The sequence below is a fragment of the Callorhinchus milii genome, unplaced genomic scaffold, assembly GCF_018977255.1.
Source record: "Callorhinchus milii isolate IMCB2004 unplaced genomic scaffold, IMCB_Cmil_1.0 Scaffold16, whole genome shotgun sequence".
NCBI classification, from domain to species: domain Eukaryota; kingdom Metazoa; phylum Chordata; class Chondrichthyes; order Chimaeriformes; family Callorhinchidae; genus Callorhinchus; species Callorhinchus milii.
The window spans coordinates 14,894,612-14,913,309 of NW_024704757.1; the positions used below are offsets into that span (position 1 = coordinate 14,894,612).

At 43.8% G+C, this 18,698-nt stretch overlaps 1 protein-coding gene across 1 annotated transcript; it reads left to right on the forward strand.

The window, feature by feature from the left end:
* The first annotated feature begins 2,080 nt into the window (after positions 1 to 2,080).
* On the forward strand, positions 2,081 to 15,333 carry LOC103188404 (UBA-like domain-containing protein 1). Its single transcript, XM_042341216.1, has 3 exons — positions 2,081 to 2,253; positions 3,442 to 3,501; positions 13,768 to 15,333. The coding sequence occupies exons 1-3, from the start codon at positions 2,134 to 2,136 to the stop codon at positions 14,056 to 14,058; spliced, it is 471 nt and encodes a 156-aa protein (XP_042197150.1). The 5' UTR covers positions 2,081 to 2,133; the 3' UTR covers positions 14,059 to 15,333.
* The last annotated feature ends 3,365 nt before the right edge of the window (positions 15,334 to 18,698 follow it).

Genomic DNA, 18,698 nt, shown 5'->3' on the forward strand with positions numbered 1-18,698 from the left:
TGTGAGACGGTGGGTGTGAGAATGAAAGGAAGTGAGTTGTGAGCGAGCGAGTGAGTGAATGTGAGAGTGAGTGTGAGAGAGTGAGTGAGTGTGAGACAGTGGGTGTGAGAATGAAAGGAAGTGAGTTGTGAACGAGTGAGTGTGAGAGTGAGAGAATGAGAGGGAGTGAGTGTGTGAGTGATTGTGAGTAAGAGTGAGTGAATGAGAGAGTGAGTGATTGTGAGAGAGAGTGAGTGAATGAGTGTGAGTGAGTGTGTGTGTGTGGGGGGGAGTGTGTGTGTGGGTGTGTGTGTGGGGGGGAGTGTGTGTGTGGGTGTGTGGGAGTGTGTGTGTGTGTGGGGGGGGGGAGTGTGTGTGTGGGTGTGGGTGTGGGGGGAGTGTGTGTGTTGGGGGTGTGGGGGAGTGTGTGTGGGTGTGGGGGAGTGTGTGTGTGTGTGGGGGGGAGTGTGTGTGTGTGGGTGTGTGTGTGTGGGGGGAGTGTGTGGGGGAGTGTGGGTGTGTGTGTGTGGGGGGGAGTGTGTGGGGGAGTGTGGGTGTGTGTGTGTGGGGGGGAGTGTGTGGGGGAGTGTGGGTGTTTGTGTGTGGGGGGGAGTGTGTGTGTGTGTGGGGGGGGGAGTGTGTGTGTGGGAGTGTGTGTGGGGGGGAGTGTGTGGGTGTGTGTGTGTGGGGGGGGAGTGTGTGTGGGAGTGTGTGTGTGGGAGTGTGTGGGGGGGGAGGAGGAGTGTGTGGGGGAGTGTGTGTGTGGGGGGGGTGTGTGTGTGTGTGGGGGAGTGTGTGTGGGGGGAGTGTGTGTGTGGGGGGGGGGAGTGTGTGTGTGTGGGGGAGTGTGTGGGGGAGTGTGTGTGTGTGTGTGTGGGGGGAGTGTGTGTGTGGGGGGGAGTGTGTGTGTGTGTGTGTGTGTAGGGGGGGAGGAGGAGTGTGTGTGGGTGTGTGTGTGGGGGGAGTGTGTGTGTGTGTGGGGGGGGGGGGGGGAGTGTGTGTGGGTGTGTGTATGTGTGGGGGAGTGTGTGGGGGGGAGTGTGGGTGTGTGTGTGGGAGTGTGTGTGTGTTGGTGTGTGTGAGGGGGGAGGAGTGTGTGTGTGTGTGTGGGGAGTGTGTGTGGGGTGTGGGGAGTGTGTGTGTGTGTGGGGGGGAGTGTGTGTGTGTGGGGGAGTGTGTGTGGGTGTGTGGGGGGGGGAGTGTGTGTGGGGGGAGTGTGTGTGTGTGTGTGGGGGAGTGTGTGTGTGGGGGGGAGTGTGTGGGGGGGGGAGGGGGCGGGGCTGAGCTGTCAGTCAGAGGGGGAGGGACCCGTTTGGCGCTCTCAGTAAATATTTGTATTCGCGGCTGTTGTGGAGAGAGGAGAGAGAGAGGACAAACCCCGCGGTGTGTGTGACTGTCTGTGTGTGTGTGTGTGTGTGGACGCAGCACATCAGTGAGGAGGGAGAGGGAGAGAGAGAGAGAGAGAGAGAGCTGAACCCCCGAAACACCCCCTCTCTTCCTCTTCTTCCCCTCTTCTCTTCTTCTCCTTTTTTCCCCCCTTCTCTCCCTCTCTCTCTACTGTGTACTGTGCACTGTCCCTTCCCTCCTACAGACAGACAGAGAGAGAAAAAGAAAGGGAGGAGGAGAAGAAACAGAGCCCCACGTAAGGCTGTCTGAGGGGGAGAGGGGAGGAGAGAGGGGGGAGAGAGAGAGGGGGGAAAGAGGGGGTAAAAGGAAAGGGGGGGAAGGAGAGAAAAAAGGGAGAGGAGAGAGAGAGAGAGATACCTCGATCTGTGAAGACATCTCTGAAGGACCTCTGACGAAGAAGAAGAAGAGGAGGAGTTGTTGTTGTTGTCTTTTTGTTTTGGAACAGCAAATTATTATTATTATTAGTAGTGATCGATTATCGATCGACATTTCGGACCCCACACACACACACACACACACACGCGGGGAAAAAAAAACACGAGATATTATTGCGAGAGAGAGAGAGAGAGAGAGAGAGAAAAAAAGAGGGAAGTGGCCACACGTCGACGTTCGTGAGGAGAGAGGAGCGCGGAAACCAACAACAACAACAACAACACACGACACAGAGAGAGAGAGAGAGAGACGGACGGAGGGAGGGAGGAGGGGAGAGACAGAGAGAGAGACAGAGAGAGAGGAAAAGAAAAGAAAATGTCCGTGAACATGGATGAGCTGAAGCACCAAGTGATGATCAATCAGTTCGTCCTGACCGCGGGCTGTGCGGCCGATCAGGCCAAGCAACTGCTCCAGGCCGCACACTGGCAGTTTGAGGTGAGGTACCAACCGTAACGGGGTGGGGGGGAATGTGGGAGGGGGGTATGTGGGGGTGGGGGGGAGAGGGGGTATGTGGGAGAAGGGGTGTATGTGAGGGGGAGAGGGGGGGGAATGGGGGGGAATGTGGGAGAGGGGGGTATGTGGGGGTGGGGGGAGAGGGGAGGGAATGGGTGTGGGGGGAGGGGTGTATGTGGGGGGATTGTAGGGGGGGGTTGTGTGTGTGGTGGGGGGGGAGGGGAGAGAGTGGGGGGGGGTTGTGTGTGTGTGGGGGGGGGTGGGGGGGAGGGGAGAGGTGGGGGGGTGGGGTGGTGGGGGAGGGGAGAGAGTGGTGGGGGGTTGTGGGGGGAGGGGAGAGAGTGGGGGGGGGTTGTGGGGGGGAGGGGAGAGAGTGGGGGGGGGTTGTGGGGGGGGGGGGAGAGAGTGGTGGGGGGGTTGTGGGGGGAGGGGAGAGAGTGGGGGGGGGTTGTGGGGGGAGGGGAGAGAGTGGTGGGGGGGTTGTGTGTGTGGTGGGGAGGAGGGGAGGAGTGGGGGGGGGTTGTGTGTGTGGGGGGGGGGGGTTGTGTGTGTGGGGGGGGGGGGAGGGGAGAGAGAGGGGTACGTGGGGGCACACACACAGAATCAGCCGGTGTGGTCTGACATGTCTGGCAATGTTACTGTTGTACTGTATGTGTGTGTTATCTATATGTATGAGTGTGTATTGTGTGTGTATTATGTATATGTGTACGTGTCTATGTGTGTATTATATATGTGTGTGTGTTTATGTATTATATGTGTGTGCATTATATATGCGTGTGTATATGTGTATTATATATATACATCTGTATCTGTGTATTGTATGTATTATATATGTGTGTGTATGTATGTGTATTATATGTGTATGTGTGTTATATGTATAGATGTATATGTGTGTGTGTTTTATGTATACACACACATATATATATATATAAACACAGACACCGCATTTGCTGTTTATGTTTAAGTTCAAACCCAAGAAAGACAAATATGAAACAAAACAAATGTGCGTTTGTTTATATAAATGGTGTGTGTGTGTGTGTGTGTGAGAGAGTGTGTAACAAACATGGGGCTGATCTGATGGCGCGGTGGCCATCCGAGTTGCCTTTGCTTTTGTTTACCTTCCTGTCCATTTTCTCTCTCTCTCTCTCTCTCTCTCTCTGACACACACAGACGGCTCTGAGCGCTTTTTTCCAAGAAGCCAATGTCCCCTACAACCATCACCATCAGATGGTAGGTGTCCTCTTTTTTTGGGGGGAGGGGGTGGGGACTGTTTGCCATGTTGTTTTCTGTTTGCCATGTTGTTGTGGTGAGGCCAGAAGGGGGGAGTCAACAGCTCATTCCCCCTCTCTGACTCCTCTTGTTCCCCTCCTCCCTCCCCACCCCCTTCCCTCTCTCTCCTCACCCCTTCCCTCTCTCTGTCTACCCCCTTCCCCCTCTCTGTCTACCCCCTTCCCTCTCTCTGTCTACCCCCTTCCCTCTCTCTGTCTACCCCCTTCCCTCTCTCTGTCTACCCCCTTCCCTCTCTCTGTCTACCCCCTTTCCTCTCTCTGTCTACCCCCTTTCTCCCCCTCTCTCTCTCCCCCCTCCCCCCTCTCTCTCTCCCCCCCTCCCCCCCTCTCTCTCCCCCCCTCCCCCCCTCTCTCTGTAACGCCGGTTGGCTCCGCCATGTTGGGGTCTGACAGAGAGGAAAGAAGAGAGAAAAAATAAATAAACAGCAGAGTTGGCAGCAGCTGCACAGCTCAGCAATGTCTGACTCCAACTGACATTCCCCCTCTCTCCCTGACCAGCACCACTTCACAGTGGGTTTTAATCCGAGAAGCCACTGTGTTTTAATGTAGATCAAATGATCAAAGTGAGTCATTATTTGTCAGGGTGTGTGGGGGGTGGGGGGGGGTCTTTAGTTTGCCCTTACACTAGTGTGTTTATGTCTACACATATCGAGAGATGTCTGTATGTGTGTGTGTTTATATATATATATATATATATATAAACACACACACACACACACACAAGTCGTCCTCTCCTTGTGTCGAGGGTGAAATGTAATATCTTGTTTCAGGTTATAAAAAGATTTCACGGAGTCTTTGTGTGCCCCCAAAACCATATCCCGGCCAATTACTAGAAATGTGCCTGGTGCTCAGTCTGTGGCGGTGGTTATGTTGTGAACGCAATGTTATGGTGTGTATCCGCTCGGCCTAGGATTCAACCCACTGTGCAGAGAGATCAGTATGGCTTATTATTAGCAATGGTCTTCATTATCTCTTCTTCCCCCCCCCCCGCCTTAAAAAAATACATATTTTAGGATTTTCGTTCTCTTTTTTTAAAAAAATAGAGACATCTGAAAATCCAGTGGTCACTTCATCATCATGTGAATAAACTGGTTTACGCTGGCTTTGCATGGCTCTTTTTTTTTGCAAAAAAAAGGGTAGGTCTGCTGTGTGTGTGTCTTGTTATGGTATGTTTTGGTCTAATCTTATTGCCTAAGCCTATCACATCTTAGTGGGTTTGTAGGCTACTCTAAAGTGTTGTTAAATGTTTCCTTGACCCAGGTCACTGAGTTGCCTGGTAATTATTTGAATTATGAAATGCTTTGGAGGGCAGAGGAAGCAATGCGTCTGCTGTTTGTGTTTTTTTTGTTGAAACTTTTTTTTTTGCAAAGACAAATACTGTATTTTGCATCGAAGGTGGAAGGGCTTCATCTCTATTACCTCATGTTAAAACCAATTCCATATCTGTCATTTTAATACAGTGCTAATCTGTAAATCCAGTTAAGTTGTTGGTGGCCTTTGATGGATTATTTTTTATATGTATAATAGGAATTTGATGGATGTATTTTTGTGGGAGAAAAACAATAATACAGATTGCAGATTTGAATTTAGAGGTCAGGGTTGTACTTGGAAACAGTAATGGGGGTTGAGTTTATCTTTTCTAATGCCGACCCTTCTTTGGGAGGTGGGGCGGGGACCGAAGGTGATTGTCAACCAAATTATTTTGAAAACATGGTCTGAAGACGATTTTGTCACAAATTGCCTTTACCACCAAATCACTCGCTCAGCTTTGATGGTTTGAATGAGACCTTTAGCCGGTTCAGTTTCAGGCAAACCACAGTATCGTCTTCACAGTTATTGTAGTAAAATATTGAAAATTTGCTGATAAGATCATTAGCAGTTGAATTTATAAATTCCGTCCTTGCTTTGAACATATCCATGTTGAAAAGCAACGCACCAGTTATTTTTTTTTTAAAAAAAAAAGAAAAATCATTCCTGATTCAAAAATACTGACACAACCTGACGCAAAATAAAAAAAAGATGGCAAGTTAATTTTAAAACGGGTTATCAAAGACGCCTCGTTGCTCTTTGATCAATAAACACCGCCAACAAAAGATCAGGAGTGAATGTGGGCAGCAGTTGTATCGCATACAACCGGTGTTTACATTAAAAATGTGAGTGGTTTGCTGCAGGATTTCCAATAGAATTAAAAGATGGATGCATTCCACAGGAACTGTCGGGGATAATGTTTTAGCGATTAATCCATCAAAGTTAATTTCACCCCCAGCCAGTGTTGTGAGAGCATGTTTATTTCCTGCTACGGCTGTTCTCCCATCCCCCCCCCCCCCAGGCATCAGTTTCCCCAAACACACCCCTCCCTCCATGTAAACACAGACATTTCCTATTTGTCAGGAAGCAGAACTGAAAATGGATTCCCCACTCTTTGCAGAACAGCAATTGTGTAGGTGTTGGTGAAAATGAGCTGATAGATTGCCACTGTTCCACCTACAGCGAAAGCTATTTGTGGATCGTTTTGGTAGAACTTAGTTAAAGGTTTCGTCAACAATAAAACCGGTTTAAAATTCATGGAGGGTTTTGCAGTCAAAAGCATTTTAATAGCTTGAGTGAAAGGCATTGTTTTTCTCGTGGCTAACTGAGCACTTTTAAAGTGTGTGTGTGTTGTTGTTGTTGCAGGTTTTAGAGTTTTAAAAGGAGGGGAAATATTAAATATTCACTAGGATTTGCATTTGTTTTTGCAGCATTTGTAGTGCTTGAGCGTCTTATTTTCTTGGAGCTGAGCTATGGCAAGCAATGATTTCTATGAATAGAGGGAGGACTGAGATCTGGAAATGATATCCGTGCTTAGTTGAGAACCAGATGTGACCTGCCATTCAAGTTGCATCAGATCCAGCCAAACCCCAAGCAACTTAGTCTTGTCTGCCAGCCCAGGCTGAGATTGCTGGAAATGAGACATTAATGGATCAACTGCAAGACTTGACAAAATGAAAGCATTGATGTGATCATTCAGATTTCTTGCTGTGAGCTGAGCAAAACACATGCTTAATGTTACATTTGCTTCAGCTGTTTTTCATCGAAATACAAAAAAAATTCATCAAAATTATGGAAAAATACAGGGCAGAGCATTAAGCTAGAAATATTACGTTAAACAAAATCATAATTATGTAAGCATTTTCTAGGTACAAAGCCTGTCATTTGGACAGGGCAGATGTTTTAGATTAGTTGGATTTTTTTTGCTGGACAAGAGCTTTCTTATTTATCTTTCAATGTAAATATTATTATGATCAAAACAAATGTACATTTGATGAGTAGAGGCTCACTTTGAGCTGGAGGTGGGGGGGGGGGCGAGAGGAGGAGGGTCAAGTGAGATAAGTATAATTATAGTCTTGAGAACCAAAAAGCTACACTCATTTTAAAGAAGGAATAGGTTGGCAGCTGTAGTTTATCTTAAGTCAGATTCTCTCGAACATCATTTCAGAATTCCCTCCCTCATTCGTTTGTGTTGCCTTATGCTCACTGTTTCAAAGCGCATCACAAGTAACAGCCCTTTTTGTAGGCAAATTCGGCAGCCATTTGCCACCAACAAACAGCCACATAGTGAATGACCATTTAAGTCGGAGGCTTGTTGGTCAGGGCCCTGGGAGAAATTCTGTTGTGAAAAGTAAACTTGACCATGCAGTGGGGCTGACGTAATGTCTACAATAAGACATTATGTGCTGCTAAAGGTGCTTCCAGCTTTGTAAATTAAATGTTAATATTGAAATGTTAAATATCATCACCTCTTCTGATTTCTGCATTTGATGTACTTTTTGATCCAGAAGAATGTTAATCTGGGGTATAAACCAGAAAAACAACAGGAGGGGCGCAGTTCAATGAGTATTAGTCCAGAGTTCAACTTCAGAGTCTTGAGGAATTAATATTCAACATTTGATTTTTGTTGTGTAAGGTGGGCAAGGTAATCTTTAAAAGGTAATATTCAGCTCTTATAGTAATAATGTATTCAGGGAAATTTGCTGTGTAGTGTTGAAACGGTTTGGTCAGTCGGCTTTTCAACGAAGTCCATTTATTTTTTGGAGTAATGTTTAGTTGGCTATCGATTTAATCTCGAAAGTCCTGAAAAAAAGACTTGACGAATATGGGCGGTTTCCAATCTAGCAAAAGATCTCTTCCAGCACTTTGGTTCTTTATACTTTGAAGTTGTGTATATCAAATGCAAGGATTGTTATTATTATTGTTGTTGTTTTGTGGAATGGGCAGGAGGTGGTCATTTGTTTTTAAAAAGCGAGTTTCCTTTGCTGGTAAATCATGGGGTGTATGAGTAGATTCTGTTGGCAGCTCGTTTCTGTCCTGTTGGTAAGGATTGTTCCGAAATTCCGTGGAAGTCTCATTAATTGGCTTCGAGCAGGTCTTTGCTGTCCGAATTAGTTGCCGCTCCCTAATATGAAAGGTGTTCTCTGAATTTGAGTCAACTTAAATATGGAGAACGCCTATCGAAGAGCATTGTACCAGTGATTTTTGGAGAGAGGCACAATTTGTGCTGCGGGAGATTTTGTTTTTAACTGTGGCGAGCTGGAGGGCTTTGGTCGGTAAGCACGTGCTGTGTTGGTTGGCCAATTCAAGCTTCCAGTGGCTTGTCGTTCCCTCTTCTGTTCCTTTTCCGACTTCCAAATAACAGTACATTTGCGGAGTGTGAGGATGTCGACGTATTTTCAAGTGCGTTGTGCTGGAGTGCGGCAACAATGATTTTTTATTTCCATGGCGCTGGCTCCCAACTCGGTGTACAATTACAGGAAACGCATTGGGAAGTTGCGGTTTCCAGAGACTCGGCCATTGAGTAGAGTTGGAACGCATAACTCAACAAATACGTCAGCTTCAATCAAGTGAGTTCCAATGGCCGGGCCGGGCCGTGACAGGGTTGACTTTGCAAATCCACTACTATCCAAAAGTATTGCAAGTTATGCCCTGTCCCGATGATTCGAGCTGCTCCGTTCAAATTATACAGCTTTGTCAAACAAAAGGCGACTGGGAGCAGTAAATGAAGATAACAGGAGTTTTTTTTTAAAAAAAGATAAGAGGCGCAAGAGTGAACATGGGATTTCACTAAACACAGGCAGGAGTCTACAGTGCGGATAGGAAATCCCCCCCACTTCTGTCCCTACCCTTCACTCCCCCCAATAATAAAGATGTGGCGAAGTCAACTATGTACATAATTTATCTGGAGTTTTATCAAAATAATATGGTTCTCTTTGAGTTGTTTGTGTGTGTGTGTATATATATGTTTAGGTACAGTACTTGGCAGTTTTCTTTAAAACAAACTCGAAAGTTATCAATATATATCGAATCGTTTTCTCTGGTGCTCCACAGACGATACACGTCTTTATCGAGCGGCAGGCACGACCAGAATCAACCCACAATTTTTTGACAATTTAATTCACCGCATTGCAACTGAAACCTCTTTTACCCGCTGTCTTGTAACTCTCCTGTCTCTGCTAAAAAAAAAAGGGGGGGGACAACTGTTTACAAGCTTTTTTGTCAAGTGCATTGTATGGACTTTGATTTCACTGCTCACTTTGCTTCTGAAAGCAGCAACGTCAGCACGTTTGGAGCGCGGGGTAAACAGGAGAGAGTGAGTGTAGTGTCGAGAACCCAGCGTGTTGCGATCTTTTTATGGGAATCCTCCAAAGTTGTGGTTTCCATGTTCAGTGAGTGATACTCGGGACCCGTCGTTGCGGTTGTCAGCGACGTGTCACTGTGAAAGAACATCACCTGTGTTTTCGTCCCCCTTTTTACTGATCCTGTTTCCAGACTTCGGTTTGGCTTGGAGGCTTTTTCATGCTTTGCAACAGTGGGGCAGAACTGGCTCTGCCAGTTTTCATTAACCGTGCTTGTACATCTTGTTGTTAAGCCGGGAGGTCACTGATGGGTATAAATGATCCCTATTCTTTGCATTCTTTTATCCTAAGGTTTGGCGTTGTGTTTATATCGGGAGCTTGTGCTTCCAATAAGCAAGCCGCAGCCAGACAGTTCTATTAAAAACAATTTTGAACGTGCAAGTGAGATGGGGAAAAAAAACCTTTGGTAGATCTTTACAAAGCTTCGCATTCAGCCCTTCTCCAATCCCCAATTCCAATAAAGCATCGAGAGAAATGTAGACTGCAACATGTGTGCCCTGTTGTAGGCTCTTAATGTGTGTGTGGAAACGTATATTCCTCTATATATTTGTAACATACAAATAGCAGAGACCTATATTTTTCTGCAAGGTAAACCCCCCCCCCGTTTCTGTGTGGTTTGTACGCCGTAAACCACCGGTCTCTGGTGTACATCCTGTATTTAATATATGTGTCATAACGTAAATTGTATTATTGTTGGTGTTTTTCGCAAACGTGAATAACTTGTTTCCCTAACTTGCCTTTTTTTTTAAAAAAAACAAAAGATGAAAACATAGTTCTATTTCGATACATAAGAATGGTACCTTGTTGTAATTAATGCTTTGTGTCACAGAGCAGCAGGATGTGGGTACGATCCTACAATTTGTGTAGCAGGTTTGGGTCTTAGCTGTGCAATCGGGGGGAAAATAGTGAGCTGGATTGGGATCCCAAGAGTAAGTCACCCCCAAGTGACTTTCACTCGCCTGACATGAACTCCCTATTCTCTCTCTTGCCCTCTACCCACTTTCTTGGCTGGGAAATGGTGGAGAAAGAATGTGGGATTTATCTGTGTTGTGTGCGGGGAGGGGTGCGGGTGGGGAGGAGGTGAGTTAGGTCAGATACTAGGTTTATCTGACTCTTCCAAAGTACCGTGAATATTCTTGCTAACTGTGCGTAGGTTAGCAAGAAGTTTTTTTCAAAAAAAAACTGCAGTTATGCCTCAATTACATGCAGATCTAGTTTAAAAATAGTCATTTTATCCTTGAAAGCAATTTTATTGAGGGTGAGTTAACAACAAGATTTTATCAAGCAACGTAAATACATTGTAAGGCTCTACAGAAACTTTCCAAGTTGCTATATTTTACCTAAATTCGGCATTACCGTTTTGCTGTATTTTCAACCTCATCCATGCACTGACAACGAAACCAAAAACAACCTTGTAATAAAGCACTTTACTATAGAAGGCAAATATAGGTGCAATGTTCAAATAGCTGTCAGTTTTCTAGCCGTTACCCCAGCAACAAGAGATTAGTATGTGTGATATTTGCCCTACTGGGCTAGTGTAAGACTTGGCACTGAATGTACTGCACTTAAGATGAATGTGGAAAGTGGGTTTGAAATTTCTAGACAAAACAAAGCTGGTAGATATCTGCTAAGATTTCAAATTTATATGCTGCAGGGTTTTGAAACACTCGTTGACTTGTGTTTTGCCGAGACACTGAAACCCTAATTGAATGGGCCAAATCGTTGCATAGATATTGCAAGGAAACTTGTTTAGCAAAGCAAACATCTACAGACTGGCGAATTTGCTTTTTATTAAGCCAAAACATACACAGGAAACTGATTGTTCTGTTTTTGTATATGTGTAATGGGTCATTAGGCAGTGATCCTTTTATTTAACCAGGCTTCGTGACCATATCACTCCCACCCTCGCTCGCCTCCACTGGCTCCCCATCCCCCAGAGGATCGAATTCAAGATCCTCACCCTCACCTACAAGGCCATTCACGGCCTCGCTACCTCCTACCTCTCCAACCTACTATCCCCCAACCTACCTGCCCGTACCCTCCGTTCCCCTGGCTCCGGTCTGCTCCACATCCCCGCCCAACCGCCTACCATCGGTGGTCGGGCCTTCAGCCTCTCAGCCCCGAGGCTCTGGAACTCCATCCCCCAGTGCCTTCGCCGCCTCCTCCCTTTCCTCCTTCAAGGCCGGTCTCAAGACCTTTCTCTTTGACCGTACCTTCAGCTCCCCTCTCGACTCTCTACCCCCTCCTCGCTCCCTCCCTTCCCTCCCCTCACCCTGACCATTTCCCCAATGCTCGGGTCCTGACCCAACTGTCCAGCGCCTTGGGACGTCCTCCCGACGTGAAAGGCGCTCTATAAATGGAATCTTGTTGTTGTTGTTGTAAGTAAACTCGATAGATACAAGCAAACCTAGGTATCCAAGTTAAAGGTGGAGAAACGGAATTAAAAAGATTAAAAGAGCGACCCATGAACTACTAAAGTGGTTTAGAAATTGCCTATTCTTATGTTCTTTGAACATTAATTCCTACATGCCCATCACATACTTGATTTCTTTCTTGCTTGGAGGAAAAAGTATGTTGGAATTGAGCAGCGCGATGGAGTGCCACTTGAGAGATCCATGCATGGCACGCTTCTCTGGTCATGGGTGAATAATTCCTACGGATTTTCCAACACTGGGTTGTTATCAGGACATGCTCCAGGAGCACCAAAACCTAAAACAATTGCGAAGCCACTTTTGAGATATTTGACCTGCAGAACACAATTCACCGGCTTGGAGAAAGACACAGATATCCATTTGTGCTGTTTTGCTTTTCCCACAACAGTAGAAAAAAAACACAATACTTTTTTTTCCCCCTTGCCCCCTTCAAGGCCCGTCTCTTCGACCGCGCCTTTGGTCACCCTCCCAGCCCTACCCTCGTCGCCCTCCACCCCTCCTGATCCCAACCACCAGCTCGGGTGCTGGTCCTTGCCCATCCAGCGCCTTGGGACGTCCTCCTGACTTGAAAGGCTCTATATACATGTGATTTGTTGCTTTTTTTTAAAAAAAACTCAAATTAAAATTTTAATCCTGTTGTGATTAAGATTGTACATGAATCACCTTTTATCATGCATCAGTCTTTCATACCCAAGATGGGAACTAGCGCTAAATTATTTAACTACTGTATCATCTCCTTTTTACTCGAGACTTTGAAATCCATTCAAAGCTGAGCATAAATTGTTTTGCGCAAATTGTGTCTTTCGTGCAGATTGTACAAACCAAAAGCCTAGAGGTCTAACACGTGCGCCGTTTGTTGTGTTCCAAGCAGTCTTAACACTCCTTGCGATAACATTCCAGATACAGTCTTTTATTGTAGTCACAATATGTAATATTGCGACCAAATGTCTTTGTTTGGAAAACAATACAAGATGAAGAGACATTTCCATAACAAAGCTTTTAGAGGTGTCAGTGTTAAAGTAGTAATAGGTTAACATTTCCATAAGTTTTTTTTTCTTTCCCTGCATTATCCCCTCGTTCTTTCTGAAGGCAGTGTGGCTCGTACTGGGGTAAAGATGCACAGTTGCCCCCAATTCTCTCATGCCTCTTCCATTTGGTCTTTCTTAATGTGTGTCCTTAGACAGTGAGCGCAGACAGGCATTCAGAACATGGGATCACAGATGATCAAGTCTGTGCCTATTTTCAGCCTGTGCACTTTCCATCTGGGGTCACTGGATAGAAATCTGAATAAGGAACTCTGAATCGCACAAATTCACATAGCTGCTTTTGCATTTGTCCAGCTATCCAGTGTTGCTGGAACCAACAGTGTGTAGAAACCAGAAAGCTTTCAAGCATGGCTCCCTCAAATCATGCGGGCAGCCGTATCACTCACTGGAAGAGCAACTCCATGACTGTTTACGTTAGTTTTTCCTTGATGGGAAGCATTGAACGAAGATATTCATGAATTCCTCCCTGTTCCAAAGCCTTTCCCAACTGGGCTTGGGAGATAAACTGACCATACTTTAAAAATGCGACCTTTTACTACATGATAATCATTTAAGATTGAATTTAACTTCATTTAAATTATAAAAATAAATTGGTATAGTTTGCAAATATATGCTTGTGGCTCCAGCTTAGATTAGCCTTTGAATGAATAATTACAAAATAAAGCAACTTTTTATGTAGAATGTCATGGGATGTGTCTAGAAACCAGAAATTTAATTTGGATTATTCTGTTGTGGTGAAAAATATTTTGAGTCTTGAACAGTATTTTCTGTAACTAGGTCAAAGTGGGGAAAAAAGGTGTGTGGCGTGTGTGGGTGGGTGGGGTGGGAGGGAGGCGGGGGGGGGGGGGGGAGAGAACCCATGTAGCCAAAAGCAAACCTATTGGTATTTACAAAAACAACCATTAGTTTGAAACCTTTGCCCTAAATTCTGACAATCGAGCATGAAAATAAGTACGTCAGTAACAAAATAAATGTTTGACCCAGTCCAAATGATTTTTTAATAACAATTGAATAATACCGCAGAAACGGTTTATGACGAGTTTTTATCATCTTTTCACAGATGTGCACTCCGGCTAACACTCCTGCAACGCCTCCAAATTTTCCCGACGCACTTACGATGTTCTCAAGGCTGAAAGCTTCAGAAAGCTTCAACTCCAGCAGCCCCATTGCCTCGATGGCAACGTCCCCTCCTCCTGTAAACTTCAACACAGGCTGGCCCATGTCTCCTCCTAACCAACAGGGCATGTGGACTCCAGCCACACCAACTCCACACACAGGCTGGCCAGCAGCCGTGACCCAACAAGCCACCTCAGAACAGAAGGTCAATGTTGCCATGGAGGCTGAGAGATGAGATTCAGTTCAAGGCTTTGTAGATGAAGCGGGAAAAATCTTGCATGGGTCAATATGAAATAGTGTCTGTTGTATTGTACCGCAGCTAATCAGAACTGAAGGAATACAATAGTGGAGATTCAACTTGATAGCAGGAGAATTATGGGTCCAGCAATTTTCGAAGAGAGAAGCCTCTTATCTGGAGTTTGCATGTGTGTGACGCAATTAGACTTTCAAGGCCATCGACCTGACTTCAAAACGGAATTGTTTAACGTTGAGAAACTTGTATTTTGATTGTTGACCCTTCAAAATGGAACCCCTCAGTGATTAGCTGCTATATATGAGAGACCACCTTGAAGATCACTCATGGTTTTTAAAGATCACTCTGTTACTTTTTTGTAGTGAAAACGTGGCAGTTGTCTAATGACATTACAGGGTGGGAGTCTACAGAGTTGGAAGCAATGGACGATTTAAAAAAAAACTTTAATACAGGGATTGCAAATTAGGTTTTTGAATCATTGTTTATCTTTGTATTTGGTTTGTGAATGAGTTTTTTTTGTTTGTTTTGGGGGTGGGAGAGCTAGACTAGCAGTCATTAGTAGAGGACTGGCTGCAGATGGACTACTACAGTGAGGTTTTAATGTTTTATAAAAAATAAAAATCAATTTTAAAAAAAGTGCCATTGCATGATACTGTACATTAAAATGTAAACCTTGAAAGAATTAAAAAAGTCACAAAAAACAAAAAATCAAGATGTGTTTTGCTACTCTTAACAACCGTGTGATAGAATTTAAATTCACTTTAGTAAATGTTGCAATGCATCACAGGTTTGTCTTTTTGTCAAACTTGTAGCATATAATTTTTTGTACTATGTTATGCACATACAGGGAGTACCAAGTGTTTCTAGAAATGGTTTATCTTTGTTCTTTTTTTCCTCCCCCATTAACTTGTTTTCTTCTGTCCATGACCCTACTTCCAGAATGTCTTCTGTCAAAGAAACCTAAGTTGATGAAACAAATCTTTCTTTGCACAAGTTGTTTCCTTTACATATAAACAAAAATGTCATGCTTCTTATGGGACTGCTTGTTCTGAGTAGATTGGTATTTTTTTTAATACTGTTCCACAATATTTGTGGAGTACCTGATGAATAATTAACTTATCTTTTTTGTGTTGCTAAATAAATATTGTATGTACTAATGGTACTCTTCCTGTACTGATCTTATATTTAACCTTAGCAGATGGTAGATATGCCATCAGTAAAAAAAAATTCTGAAGCACAATAAAATATGAATTGAAACGAATGCCTTCTGTTTTTACCCATTCTGCAAAATTGTTACCCTGAAGGTTTCATTAGTCTACTAGGTTTAAGTATCTGGGTTTTCCAATGCTTTGGGTTTGCTTCCATTCCTGTGGAAATTGATCAGTGTTAAGTATCTAAATGGAGGATGCATGACATTTAATCAATTACAAAATAACACACCTTGTGATATTTGGAGCACCACTGATGACACAAAGGGATAAGTCATTCAATAGTGGCTTCTTCCCTTAAGCCAATGAATATATCATTTGTATATCTTGTTCATACTTGTTTGTTTTTCTTCCAAAGCTCAAAATGATGTAATGCCTTTGTTCTGTGGCGACTTAGTAGAAGATTGCATGTGTGATCTGTACTGTAATTCATTCGTGTAGCATTTTGCAGGTTCAGGGTGATGGCGGTGAGATAACGAGCGAGGCCTTTTCAGTAATTTTTGTTTCATTCTACTGATATTTAAAATGAGTCTGGCAAAGATTATCCAATTAAGTTTTGTGTACAATATTGACATGCACAGTTTAAACAGCCGCTGCCTTTTGTTGTGTGAAATTGGGAGCTTGGCAAAATAAAAAATCCATTTCAGAAATGGACCTTAATCCACCATTGATATTCACAACAGGGCAACCATTTTTCTCCTCTCTCCACTGTGACAAACCTCCATAGCGATCTGATGTGTTAGGCCCATGGTTCCTGATGCCTATATCGAGTTTTTATTTTTCCTGCGTTCTGACCTTCATCTATTCTCTTGAGAATATAAGCTTGGAATTTTTTCTCTCTCTTCATGAAGGCATTTTGTTGAAGCGTCAGATCTTGATGCCAATCATGTCCCCAGAAAACATAAAGGGCAGCGTTTGCGCATAAGTTCTTCAGACGCACTACCTGTAACTGCAGAACTTTGCATCACAGAGCAATGCCATTTGTTCTATTGTGACTGTTGGATTTTTGAAAAAAGGAATCCGATCAATCACATTTACCTGCCCATTCCCCATAACTTTATCAGCTACTATACTCCTGTTAATATATCTATCTAGTTTCCTCTTCAAAGTTAATATGGATCCACCATTGACCCCTGATCCCAACAGGGTATTCCACATCCTGATAGAACTGTGTGTGTGGAAAAAAACATTTCCTCCTTTATTCTTTTGGTAATTATTTTAAATTATTACCTTTCAATGTACCCTATTATTATTATTATTATGGAAATAACTCCTATCTATTCTTATCAACCTGTTCATTTTACAGACCTCCATCGGATTCCCTTCAACCTCTGTTCTGGTGAAAATAGTGCAAAGTTCTACCAAACTCTGCTCATAATTAGAGTTTATCGTCCTAGTGCACTCTCTTGATGCCCTGATGTCTCAAGTGCGGCGACCAAAACAAGTCACAATACTCTGATACGTGCAGAATTATGAATGCAAATCCAAGGTAAGATTACTCACCTTCACGTGTAGTATTGTTCTGCTAAATATTCTCCATTTAAGAATTTCCTCTGCGCTTAGTTGGTTTTGGACTATAGTATTTGCTATCTCTGTTTGTCCCAGTTATATAACATGATTAGCTCTAACCTGGTTGTTAATCATTACCCGTGTGTGTTGCTGCTAATGGTTTATTGTTTCACAATCGTATTCCTCATTTAACATTAAAAGAAGTGAATGGATTTCTTATTAATATGGTGTATTTCAAAGCTCCCTTCGCTATTGACTGAAGACGGTTGTGTGAAGTCTACACACAGTATGAGGTCAGGATCATGTGGCTCCCAACAAGTCCTTAAAGGGGCAGTACTTCCAATACAGTCCACTAGAAAATGTGTATTTAATTCATAAGGTTTTACAGTAATCAAAGCGTGATGTATTTAATCAAATACTGATGCAAGCAGGAAAATTGAAAACCTGGAATGTTTGGATTTTTCTTTGCACCAAATTATAAAATGGCTTCTAAGTTTGATGTCTTCATTGTGTAAAATGGCTGCCATGGCTGTGCCCTGAATTGTGTTTCTTGGTTTGACTGACTGCCCAGTATTACCTCGCCTTCCCTGCTATGCTTCAGGTCTTGCCAAAACTCACAAAGTGTGGGTGAATTGATGCTGCAGATTGCTTTGGCAATAATATACAGCCTATAGTGTCTCCTTCCTGCCTGTGCCTGCTTTAGCTCATTGGAAGACCCAAACATTGGAGCCACTTACAAAATAGTCAAACAAAACTAGCAAAGATGGAGAAATGGAAGCAAGATTACGCGTACTTATAAACAGTGCCCATTGAAGAAGCCGAGATATTCCTAGTGGAAACAAAAGTGAGTCAGCTGGAAATGGGAGTAGGGAACTTAGAACTACAACAACAACTTGCATTTACATAGCGCCTTTAGCTAATTTGCCTTTAGCTGAAATAGTTTTCACCCACGAACAATTTACATTTTGACACTAGTCAAGTTATGATTAGGTGATGCCATAAAGTGGATGAACTCTAAGGAACAGTAAACTGATTTTTTTTATGCGGATTTATTTATTTAACAAAAAAGTTCATTGAAACAGAAGCCCAAGAGTGTGGTGAATGGGTGGCCATTAGTAAAGAAATAAAAGGATTTGGGTGTGATTATTGAAGTCCCACTGAAAGTGCACAATCCATAAGAAGCTGTTATTAATAGGACTAATCGAGTACCAGGATACATCTCAGGGGATCTTTTAAGACAGACAGATCATCAATGTGCAGCAATTGGATACCTTGACTCATATCATTTAATATCTGTTACCTCTTCGAAATTACTATACTTTCTAATTAATAATTCTTATTTTCCAGTCAACGCTGCAGGGGTCTCGGATACGTGCACAAGTGAGAGAGAAGGTTTAGAGAAGGGAGTTGTGCAAGGCGTCTCTGTAAGTCAGGTCAGACTGCTAAGACTGGTTTGATTCAGGTTCACTTAAGAAGGTGAAGAGCAATAAACATCTTATTAGAAGGAAAGAGATGCTGCTTTGAACTTCCTTTTGAAGTCGTTGTTTAAATAGAATTACTTGTAGTTTAGTAGAGTCTAAAGCAGTGGGTGGACCCTGTGGTGCAGGTTTATTGGGAACCTGCCTCAGCTAACAGAATATTCTTGCGTTGCTGCTGCTGGATTGGTTGTTCACGTTGTCCAATTTGCTGGTCACAGCTTGCATTTACAGTTTAAAGTGCTCCGTTCAACCTCGAGCTTCAAGATGTGCAAATCACTTTGGGCATCTACACATTTTGGCTTCTTCAATCCCTGCCTCATTGTCCGATGCCTTGATCTGCCAAAGCTCGAACTGTTGCGGGAGTCCTGCAATCGGTAGTTTTCTTCTCGAGACACTGACCTCCTCGATTAAGCTCGTTATCGTTTGG

What these genes read in the sequence shown, in the direction of transcription:
- LOC103188404 (XM_042341216.1), top strand. Translation starts at nt 2,134, where the DNA reads ATGTCCGTGAACATGGATGAGCTGAAGCACCAAGTGATGATCAATCAG. An exon ending in CCGCACACTGGCAGTTTGAG is followed by an intron (nt 2,254 to 3,441) that starts GTGAGGTACCAA and finishes TGACACACACAG; the next exon opens with ACGGCTCTGAGCGCTTTTTT. An exon ending in ACAACCATCACCATCAGATG is followed by an intron (nt 3,502 to 13,767) that starts GTAGGTGTCCTC and finishes ATCTTTTCACAG; the next exon opens with ATGTGCACTCCGGCTAACAC.